The sequence below is a fragment of the Centropristis striata genome, chromosome 5 (assembly GCF_030273125.1).
Source record: "Centropristis striata isolate RG_2023a ecotype Rhode Island chromosome 5, C.striata_1.0, whole genome shotgun sequence".
Taxonomy (NCBI): Eukaryota; Metazoa; Chordata; class Actinopteri; order Perciformes; family Serranidae; genus Centropristis; species Centropristis striata.
The window spans coordinates 14,272,490-14,284,846 of NC_081521.1; the positions used below are offsets into that span (position 1 = coordinate 14,272,490).

Sequence of the window (12,357 nt, forward strand, 5' to 3'; positions counted from 1 at the left end):
TTGAAATACTTGCAAATTCCAAATTTCAACCCTAGAGAATATTGGAGGATATTACATACAGCCAGAATGTGTAAAAAACATACGGACCAGGGGGAGGGGGGTAATATTTAGAGAAAAAAGTTTACAAGATTAAGATGTCAAATCTATGAGAAAAATGTGCAGATTTAAAGTGGTGAATCTGTGTGAAAAAAGTAGTTTTTTTCCTTTCTTTCATAGTCTTTTGTCTCGTAAATCTGCAACTTTTTTCGAGCAGATTTGCCACTTTAAATCTCTTAAATCTGCACATATTTTGCTTGTAGATTTGGCACTTTAATCTAGTAAATTTGCAACTCCCCCCCTGGTTTGTATTTTTATTTTTATTCATACTTGGCCTTAATATGCCGTCATAATCAAGTTCTCCTCGTACAAGTCCATGTGGTTCTACGACCAAACAGAGAGACATGGGACATGAGACATATAGTTCTTCGCCCAATAAAGGGTTAAAGAATCCTCACTAGACCTTATTGCTGCACTAACGTCTCTTATCGCACTAAACCTTGATTGTTTCCCTTTTCTGTAAGTCGCTTTGGATAGATGTTGTCTAAATAACTAAATGTAAAATGTAAAATGTAGTTCTACATCCTGGAGAAGCTGTCATTTTAGTAAAAGAGCACCTTTACTACAACCCATGTAAATGTATTCATTAAAACATTATTCTGAATGTACAATGAATTGTTTGCCTGCTGTAGACATATTTCTATATTAGTATTTCTGAATGATCAACCAACATGAAGTGACAAACCAGAAAACTCTCCATGTTAAGTAAGCAGCTAATTAAAAATAATTAAGTGATGGTATATCACTAAAAAAAAAACATATTTACCACGCCATGTTGGTATTATTTTTTCAGCACAGCCTGACCTATTTTGACTTACTGGATCAACATATTGAACCCAAAAGAAACAAAAAATTGGATTTTGAAAATATTGCATTTTTTTTTTTTACTATCAAAATTTTTTTATGTCACAACATGTGACACAGGTTACAAATATAGCATATAAATAAATCAAATGAGGATAACTTATAGTGATATATTTTTATACAAAATATATATTTTACCTTGTTGTACTAGGCATATCATCATGAAACAAAACTGGCATGGAGTTTCAAGCCAGTACTTCAGAGGGAAGCTGACAGCGTGGCTCCACACTGCTTCTTTTTTTTTTTTTTTTACATGAGGTCATGAAGAAATCATGTGCCGGCACTTTTCTGGACTACAGAACTATCTTTAAATGTGTTTCCCCATTATTGCCCTTTTGTTTTTGGCCTCTGATAATCCAGATCAGATATACCCACTGTTAATACCAAGCTATTACCTGGTTATTATTTTGGTTTTTACATGTTAATTAATTGTATGTATGCACTTACAGATTTTATTCTGTGACTTCTGCTTTGCACCAGCTGCCAGTTCTCTTTTCTGCTCTCTGGGTGATTTATTATGACCCTACATGTAGGCTACCGTTTTATGAAATGGCATGATGTTAAATAACAGCAATAGTACAGCATACAGCAGATGCCAACCATCATAAAGTTAGTTTCTTTTGTTTTGGATGAATTGTATTTCTTTCCACTGCGTTAGAACTGCAGTCAAAAAAGGAATCATGAAGTTGAGTGATCTGTGTATAAATGAAACCTTTTCTACTTTCAAGCCCATCAGTTTGTGAGAACCTAACCTTCCTAATAAGTCACTTGAAGATTTGATTGTGAAAGTTCCTTTTTGGCTGAGAGGTTTTACTGCACACCGTTACACAATGATCATGTCAATGGACAATGCCAAGCTGGACAAGATACAAATTAAATGGGAGAAAGAACTTGGAACTGAAATCTCAGAAGATATTTGGACTGAAGCTTTGAAAAGAATGAATAATAGTGCTTCCTGTGCAAGACTGAGTCTAATTCAGTTTAAGGTAGTACATCTTAATGTTGATAGCAATTGTATCAGATGTCATGTTAATGTTGCAGATTTGACACACATGTTTTGGTCTAGCCAACAGGGTATTGGTCTGACATATTTGATGTACTGTCTAAAGTCATTGGAGTTACTTTGCAACATGACCAAGATGCAACTCAACATAACAGCATTTGTCTCTTTGTGTCAAGTATGCCACACACTGCAGCACAGTGGCTGAAAGATGTAATGTTGAAAATTTGCAATAAGATGCTCAGCCAAATTTAAATATGTTTGGGAACCTCTTTTGTCATACTTCTGTAATCTAAGAACCAAGAGTTTCCCAAGACACTGATGGACTAAATTATAAGATTTCAGGAGTCTACAGAGTCTTGTGGTTTGGGCCCACACTAAGGCACCCTCATGCAGAGCTCTGAAGTCATGTTGTCCCTCATTGAAATTCTATTCATTTATTTGTGTTTTCATTTTATTTAGGTGTATCTATATCTTTGACACCAACCTAAGCCTTCTCATTTTGTTTATTTTTATTATTGTTATTATTATTTTGGTCCAGTCGGGGGGTGGGGGGTGGTTTGTGTATGTATAAAGAAAAAAGAAGAAAAATCTTTTGTCACCTTGCTGATAAGTCATTGTCACTACTCTTGGTTTTTCAATAAAAGGATTTATATAAAAAAAGAAAGAACTGCAGTCATGGTGTATGGTGGGCGCTACAGAAAAAAAGCAATACAGAATGAGCCTGACTGTAATATTCATTTATTATCCTGAGCTGCTTATCTGAACTTGGCTCATGGCGGGCTGGAGGCACTAGTTAGTATTTTTTTTCACCCTGTTAGCGCTCTCTTGACATGTATTCAGATCTTGATCAAAACAAATGGTAAGCTAGTTACAACTGTAGCAGACAAAGGTAACGGAGCACTTTCATCACAGGAAGGTGTCTCCTTCTCACAATGCTACACAGCGTGATGTATCACCATGTTGCCTCACCCCAACCAATCAGACAGTACGTTGGCACTGGTGGAATTAAAACAAGTACATTTACTCAAGTACTTTACTTAAGTACCATGTTGAGGTACGTGAACTTTACTTGAGTATTTCCATTTTACGTAACTTTATACAAATAGTTCATTTTATGCAAATATTGTGCTTTTTACTTCAAAACATTGAGCTGACAGCTTGAGTTACTTTAAGGTCAAGATTTAACATAAAAAAATGATCCATTTAAAATTATTATGCATTTTGTTTTCAATTAAACCTTATAACTGTATATTTAGTACTTAAAATGAGCCCTATCTATACCAAATAATATGCTGCTTCCATAAATGCATCCATATTAATAATCTAATAATATATTTAGAATATATAAAACAACCTGAGTGGGTACATTCTTCATAATGAGTACGTTTACTTTTGATACTTTAAGTACATTCTGATGCTGATACTTTTGTACTTTTACTTCAGTAAGTTTTGAATGCAGGACTTTTTACTTATAGTGGAGTAATTCTTCAGTGTGGTATCACTACTTTTACTTTAGTAAGGGCTTATTCTTTCAGTATATTTGGTTGTACATAATAATTCAGGACATTAATTGTTTCAACACATTGTCATTAAAACTTAGGTGAGACTTTTTAGTTATCGTAGTAGTCATACTAGTAGATAAGCGTTATGAGTATTATCAGTTTAGTTATATGTGCATTGGTTAATATAGATAGTGATGGTAATAATAAGGTAGCAGTAGTAGTTTCCTCACCATTTTTCTGCTCTTCTGTCAAGTTCTCAACCTTTAGGGAAACAAAACGAGAATTTCAGAAACATGGATGGATGGATGCATGATAGATGGATGGATGGATGGATGGATGGATAGATAGATAGATAGATAGATAGATAGATAGATAGATAGATAGATAGATAGATAGATAGATAGATAGATAGATAGATAGATAGATAGATAGATAGATAGATAGATAGATAGATAGATAGATAGATAGATTATGTTATTCATCCTCGAAGGGAAATTCGATTGTCACAGCAGTCAGGTATTTAGGTACGATAAAATACAATAGAATAAATTACTGAGGTAGAATAAATAAAAACAACAATAGAAAAAAAACACAGAATAGAATAGAATAAGTTCACTTAAGAGTTAAAAAGAAGATCAGTTGGTAGGTAAGGTACAGTGGCAAGATGATGGTAATAATGTTATTGTGACTAGACAGTATATAATATTAGTACAGTATATATATCGTATATAATATATAATGTAATATATAATAATAATAATAATAATAATAATAATAATAATAATAATAATAATGCCAGTATAATTATACTAGTATATCACAGTATATAGTAAATATATACATATATAGATATATAAAATATATAAAGTGGATCAGAACTTGAGCTCAGCATGACTGAATGTCACACTGCTTTCCTCACTTTCTATTCTTGTTGTGTGGCAAAGTACAAAGGGGGATTTCTGAGAGCAGTGCTGGTGTCTGGCTGGGTCATCTGTTTTAATAGCCATCAGCTGTCCCTTCACTTCTTCCCTCCAACTGTCCAGCAGCTCTTTGTTCTATTGTCAGGCTCTGACATATGAACTAACCACAGCTACACTCTGTCACTGTGTTCAGCAGGAGATTACCACAGCTATTGTTTCAGGGTCATGTAAGTCAAAGGAGCACAAAAAGTTATTTTTGTGGTGTCAAAAATAATATTTGTATTTTTTAAAAACATAAAGAAATGGTTATTACAGGAAGATATACAAGCATGACTGCAGTCAGGACCACCGACATATGTCACCAGTCCATCAATATCAATTGGTATTAATTATGTTACATTTTATTTTCTGGAATACTGTTTAAAAGTTGTCTCCATACTGAATGAATAAAATGTTATATTTCCATACTTTCTTCCAAAGGTAGTCTAATTGGAATCTAATAATTCTAAACAGAATTATATATATATTTCTTAAAAAGAAAGAAAATACATTTTGGCTAAAGCACCCATATTTCCCTCCCAAAACTATCAAGGACATGACCTGAGTGTCCTCAGCCCTAGCTGTGGGCCTGACCACATGTAGAAATACATTGTTTCATTTACCCTACAATGTCCTATTGGTTCAAGTTACCTATACAAGGACTATGATAGATACTGTAAAATCATCAAATGGTGCCTTAAGTCAAAGCCTTATCTCTATTCTACGATCTACATCACTGGGTAGATTTCTTTATTGTTTCTCCTCATACAGGTTCTTTGGTTCAGGTGAATAAAATAAGAGGAATTCAATCTAAACAATCAGTACAGCACTGAGTTGAATCCTAACCGCTCTGACACTGGGGACAAAAGTTTCATGTTGTAGCTTCTCCAAAGTGTCATTGGATTGTAAGTAGCGTGCTCTGTGAAAGTTAACCTTGACTTTGGAATAACAGGAGCAGCTGTTACTGTTAACAGCTCACACAGTGGCTTCTCAACTTTATCAAATACGTGTGGCAGCGGAGACATCCCAGATCATCTCAGGAACCAGCTGCTTCTATCCATCTCTTATCTCTATCTAACACACAAGGATGGGGATTTGTTTTTTACATGCTTTAGATGAAATCACAAAGTGAGTTAACATCAGAAAGAGAAATAAACAGCATATCATACTTGGCTGGATCTGTACTCACCGCTGCTTTATATACATCATCCATGACTGCAGGTCCGTCCCTTCCTCTGACACACCACTGACTCAGACACAGCACAACACTAGCAGCAACTACTGCCTCTGTCTTTATTGTTGGACGAGTGAGGGACTAAAAGAGCACTCAACCCATCCCGCAAAATTCCAAGGGGTGATGGAGGGAGGGAGAGAGAGAGAGAGAGAGAGAGAGAGAGAGAGAGAGAGAGAGAGAGAGGGGGAAGATCAGAAGCCACTTATCCCTCTATGGTACGCATTATGATGCCAGTAAGATAATGTGTTTCCACTCCTAACACTAGGAGTGTTTTTTTGTCTTAAAATATAAATATAATCTGAATAAGTTTTATAGTATTTTTTTTTTTTTTGGAAGATTTTTGGGTTTCTTTCCCGTAGGCAACATTGTACCATAAAGGTGCACAAGTTAAAAAGAAAGTTTTTAAAATTAATTTTAACATCATTTATTTAATAAACATGAGTAAAAGATTCAGTAGCTTCAACAGGGTACAATACGTTACACTTTAAATTTAAAAAACATTATAAAAGGAACTTTTTTAACCCGTGTTTTGTCTGAATGTTGCCCAACATTGTACCATTTTAACAACGACCCATTGGAATGAATGTCTGGAACAGTCTAAGTGTATGAAACTATCAAAAATGATAGTACCTATCAGTAGGAATACATTTTTTCCAGATGGAAAAGGGCCAGGAAATTACGTTTTGAGTGATTGAGCACAAAAGCTGTTTCCTTTGGAAAAGTCTGCAAAAAAACGCTTCAATATGGCCTCCTGGAGGTCATGTGACAAATGAAAGCATTGCTATTGGTTCCCTATAATCTTCCCTCTTTTTTAAAGTATTGCATCACTCAAAAACATGCATTATAGAAATCTGACAGGCCAAAAATGGGGCAACACCGTACCATAGAGGGTTAACAGTCGTGAAACTGACAGCGAGACCTTTCCTTTGGGCTCACAAACTTTCTCCATGTTCATCTCATGTTATTCTAATGAAATTCCAGTCGTCATTTTAACATGGATATACAGAGAGCCTTTATGCCACAGAAAAACTTTATAGAAAACAACGTGCAAAGCTTACAGTAACTTGAGTACGTTTGAAGACATGCCGCAGTAAGTGCATGATGGCTTGTGGCCTGGTGTCACATGGGCTATGGTGGAACAGAACGAGTTTGTATGAAATGTTGGAAATAAAAACGTATCGTATATGTATATATTGTATTTATACAAGTATATGCATCTTTTCTGGATGGCGTTTTGAGTTGAGGGTGCTATACCGACACAGTGTGCAGCAGGTGTGAGTCCTGCTGGCAGGTTTACTGCACTCTGTGCCAGACACACAGATAAAGCTTGTTTATTTAAAGCTGGGGGGAATAATGGCCACAGCAAGCTCTGGATACTGATACATTTAACTGCTTTTGTCTCTTCTGTCTCTTGTATAATAAATAAATTAATAGAATTGACGTCTTATGAATTAAGTTTGTTTGCAACTGATAATAACTCAGGACAGTAAAGCAATGAAGAATGAAGGAATCATGCTGAAGTCGTCTCACGTTTTTGCAGAGGCACTGCAACTGATCACATCTGCTGTCTGAAGGGAACACCATGCATTGTTTTCAGGTTTGGTCACACATACAAGTCCAGTAGTAAACGTTTCATTTGCATATAATGAACTTATTTGAACACCTCTTTAAGACAGCACAAAGGCATATACTACATATAACATCAGTGATCATTTCTTGTACTAAAATCCTCTTCCAAAAGGGTAAATGCTGTTTTAGTTTCAGAACGTAATGAAAAAACATTTTTATTAAGGGTATTTTAAATCTGGTGACCCAGGTACAGCATGTACTGGACAAGATGTTTTATGTATGTAATGGCAACACTGTTTCTAAATAACATATAAAAATATATTTCCCCCCCCTTTCTGTACTAACCAATCTAGCAGCAACATCAGCCCATATCTTGTCATCAGTCAGCCTAAATGGTGCCGATGGGACAAAGTGAAAGATTTGTTGGAAAGCCCTGACAACAGTTGGGATTGCTTCCCAGTAAATGCTTGTTAGGTCACCCATATTCATTTACCCATAACCACATGAGCTCTCCATATTTGGACATTTTAAAGGGCAGCCACTGTGGTCAGACTGAAAGAAAAGGAAGTGTTTGGTTTTTATAACGATATATATTCTTGCTTCTTTACAATGGCCTCAGTATAAAGTGGAGTCAAATGTCTACATGACAATAGAGACACAAATAGGGCTATTTTGAATGTGTGTCCTTGACTAGAAATAGTAGTCCTTTAGCAGTGGGGAGGGTGAGAGAGGGACTATAGTAATAAATCTCTGTTGTAAGGCTAACACTATGTGAGAGACAGATAGCACAGGTTGTGCAGCAGCTGTAGAGTAAGGTCAGAGGTCAAGCCTCTGATTTTAGACCTGGTTTCTTTAGATAGACAATAATAATTGAACTTTTTTATTATTTTTTTGTACAATTGAACTGACAAACTATAGCTTCATGCATTATCACGCTGCTTCAAGTCAAGCAGCAACACTCACTGACAAATAACTGAAGTCAAATAACTGGTATGAGAAGTGGGGGAGACAGAATAAAATGGGGCGTCTGGTGATTTGAGTCACATGTCTTGCATTTCTACAATACTACAATACTATATACTTATATTAATATCAAGCTCTTTATGTTCTTATTATTGTACTTTGTACTATTTCCATTTTCAACCGTGTTCATTTCCTGTCATGTTCACTCATTACTGTCATTAACAAATAAATTAAAATCAACCTTATATACAGGTGCATCTCAATGCATTAGAATATCATAGAAAAGTTTATATATGTATGTGGAAATAACACATTATATAGCTCCATTACACACAGATTGAAACATTTCATGTCTTCATTTATTTAATTTCTTCTAATTATAATGATTATGGCTTACATTTAATGAAGGCCTAATATTCAGTGTGTAAAAAAAAAAAGTAATATTACAAAAGACCAATTTTAAAAAGTATGTTAAATATGTAAATGTTGGCCTTTGATTGTTTTATTATTATTTATTTATTTTATTTATTTATTAATATGATTTAATTTAATTTATTTATTATTGATTAATACATTTATTTTATTTATTTACTTATTTATTTTTATTAACTCAAGTATTTTTTTTTCCCTCCGAGATTACTGTTGGTTATGAGAGGGAGGGATGGGGTTTTATGACTATATGTTCGTTGTTGTGTTCATTGTGTATTACTTTTTGGGAAAAAAATCAATAAATAAAGTTTTGAAAAAAAAAATGTTGGCCTCTGAAAAGTATGTCATCTATATGACTCAATACTTGGTTGGGGCTTGGTTTTCATGTTATTCTAATTTATTGAGATGTATATACCTTTATGCAGCACATATGGATTGATTGTACTGACAAATTGCCCTTTGTTTTTTTATGAAAAGTGGTTAAATTCAACTATTCAACATTAACATGTACACAAGTATTTCACTTAAAAATCAATTTGAGGTACTACTTTTACTTTATTTACACATTTCCATTTTATTCTGCTTAATACATTTACTCCACTACACCTCAGAGGTAAATACTGCACTTTGAGTAGTGCCCAACATTAGTCTGACAACTTTAGTCACTTGTAATTTCCTATCAAGTAAAAACCATGCATCTCCAGATGTGTTGAACATTTGTTATAAACTGGATTATATACACAGGTATACACTTATATTTACTGAAGTAATACTTCTTTCGAACACCCCTTGGTAACCTAGGGCAGTAGTTCTCAACCTTTTTGAGTCGCGACCCCCAATTTAACATGCATGTTGTCCGTGACCCCCACTAACTGAACACAATCTCACACACACAGTTCAGATCACCCAAAAAAGAAACAAAATGACCAAAAAAGACACAAATTGACGACAAAATGATTAAAAAAAAATACAAAATGACCCAAAAAAGACACAAAATGACCAAAAAAGACACAAAATGACCAAAAAAAGACACAAAATGACTAAAAAAAGACACAAAATGACAAAAAAGACACAGAATGACCAAAAAAAGGAAACAAAATGACCAAAAAAAGACATAAAATTGACCACAAAATTATAAAAAAAAAGACATAAAATGACCTAAAAAGACACAGAATGAAAAAATGAAATGAAATGAAAAAAATACTTAATGTCTCAAAAAAAGACATTAAGTGACCAAAAAGACTAAAACACATTAACACATGAACACTTTAACACAGTGGAGACAGAGCTGACTTCCAAAATGATTTGGCGACCCCCAGAAATCATCTTGCGACCCCAATTGGGGTCCCGACCCCAAGGTTGAGAATAGCTGACCTAGGGTACCAGGAATTACCCTGTTGTCCAAGGCATTTCCTCATTTTCTGTGACGTTTAAACAAATTACTTGCTTGATAATTAGACCTCCACTCTCTGTCTATTGGACTGGAGTATGTGCCAGAATACATAGGATGAAGGGTCTTTTCAATGCTCTCTCTGTTAATCATTACATGTACCAGTCTGTCAATGGTGCTGTCAATGTGTCAGAGCCCCACATGTCTTACATAACAGAGGTAGTCAAAAACAGATACAACAAAGTAAAAACTAAAAGTAGAGGTCAATTACATTGTTCCCATAGTTTCTGCCACTTAGGTAGTTCTTATTACACTGATGCTGGTTCAAGTTTGAATTTTCCCCAGACTCTGACTCCAAATGATGTCACCAGCTCAAAGATACTTTGGCTCCGCTGTTGGAAGAAGTGGAGATGCGTCATCCATTCTTTATCTAGTCTATGGTCTGTGTGTACTACATTGATAGCATGCATCTTTCAGCACCACAAAGTCAAGGAGAAGGAAAGAGAGTGATGCAATTTATTTCAAGTAGCCTATATTCATTTCAAATAGCAGATATGTTACATCCAAAGAATAACATTACATTTAACTGCAGCTGTTGGCCTTCAATTTCATGCACTGGTAATGTAGTGAGCAATTTTCACAAACACAAGCATGGGACATGTCTGCACCGTGTCCACAGCTGCTCCAGCTGCTCCACAGAGCACAAATCCTGCTGTAGAACCAGCAAGCAGGCTGTCTGTGTCAGGGAGAGCACACCAAGGTTATAATAGTTTTGTATATTTCATTAGTTTTTGTTTTTGTTCTGAAATTCAGTTAGTTTTAATGAGTTTTTAGAGAGAGTTTGCTAGTTTTAATTCATTTTTATTTTTTGGAAAATGCTTTTAGTTGAGTTTTTATTGGTTTTAGTGTTAGTTTTTATTAGTTGTAGTTGTTTTGTAATGGCGTATTTGTTGGGTGCCAGATTCAATAAGGTCACAATAAATGTTTCCTTTATTTCCTCTGTCTGATCCATCTCAGCCCCAATAAGTTTATTAAGTCATAAAACCAGATAGGTTTACCAAAAAGGTTTACGTATGAAAAAAGTTGACGAAAACTAAGGACATTTTCACTATAATTTTAGTTAGTTTTAGTTAGTTTCGTAATCACAAAATACAGTTTCAGTTAGTTATGTTAGTTATTTTTTTTAAACTCATTTTTATTTTTATTTCAGTAAACATAAATGTTTTTTCAATTCTAGTTTTCGTTATTTCGTTAACTATAATAACCTTGGAACACACTAGGAGACAAACACAGCAAAACATGTAAGATAGAATTAAAAAAACACAAAATATATAAAACTATTTATTTACTAGGTTGTCAGCACTACTAGAATATCTGAATATTCTAGTAGTGCTAATATGAAGGCAAGCTTGTGTTCTTTGTCGTAACAATGCTTCTTGGCAATAATTCTTATACCATTGGAAAGCGTAATTATTTCTCTTTTAAATTGTGCCACATTCGTGTGGAACATGCATTTGTGGGATGAGCTGCAGAGCTGAGTATGTGGGTTGTGCCCATAAAAAAAATTGCCAAATCTTCTCTAACAATGGCAAACAGCTTTTCTTTGCTGTTGCCCCCCCATGCTCACAGGTGCTGACATCAGGCACCTGATTACACTAGCTAATGCAAATTCTCTACATTTATTGTAGCCAAGTGTTCTTCTTCTTGGCAGTCTTCTTGTCATGCACCTGTAACATATTATACTGAGACTCGTCATGTGAAGGCTCATTATAAATATTGTTAGAAAGAAGGAAATAAATTGCAAGTTCCCAGTCAGATAATGAATACCACTCAGTGTTGAAAGGATTATTATAATTGAAAATGGTGAAGATTAGATCTATCCCTCCAAATCCATTATTTTCTTTGTATAATTTATAAAAATATAATCCAATGAGTAGCAAATGATACTGCTCAACTACTTCCAAAATTGACAATGTAATTTTATCAGACTGTAGAACAGTTATTGAAATATAGCATCCAATATGAGACCTGTACGCTACATTCTAGTGATTAAGATATGAAACAAGTCTTGACTTGGAGGTTCCCCCTTTTGAAAATGTAGTTTTTCCAGTTAGTATGGTGACATTGTCCCCTGTCCAAATAGTTGAATAGTTGAAATTATCTGCATGCTCTGTCACCCAATCCTCCAGTGGGTTGCACAGACTTTAAACTTTTTTAAGACAAACAACATTATTTTCGAATTTTTCTTTATGTCATATGTACTATGACTGATATTATGAGCATTGCTTGTTTGTTTTTTCTTCCTTTTTTATGACATCCTATACTAAGATATTTTCATGGCATTCTAT

General features: G+C 34.5%; 1 protein-coding gene across 1 annotated transcript in view; it reads right to left on the reverse strand.

Moving 5' to 3' along the window:
• tnnc1b (troponin C type 1b (slow)) overlaps positions 1 to 5,750 on the reverse strand; it is an 8,981-nt gene extending 3,231 nt beyond the window's left edge. The window contains exons 1-2 of the mRNA XM_059333483.1: positions 5,614 to 5,750; positions 3,696 to 3,726 (exon numbers count right to left, since the gene is read on the reverse strand). Of these exons, the coding sequence (XP_059189466.1) occupies positions 3,696 to 3,726; positions 5,614 to 5,637 (55 nt within the window). The 5' untranslated portion in view covers positions 5,638 to 5,750. The remainder of the gene's footprint in view (positions 1 to 3,695; positions 3,727 to 5,613) is intronic.
• Positions 5,751 to 12,357: the final 6,607 nt, after the last annotated feature.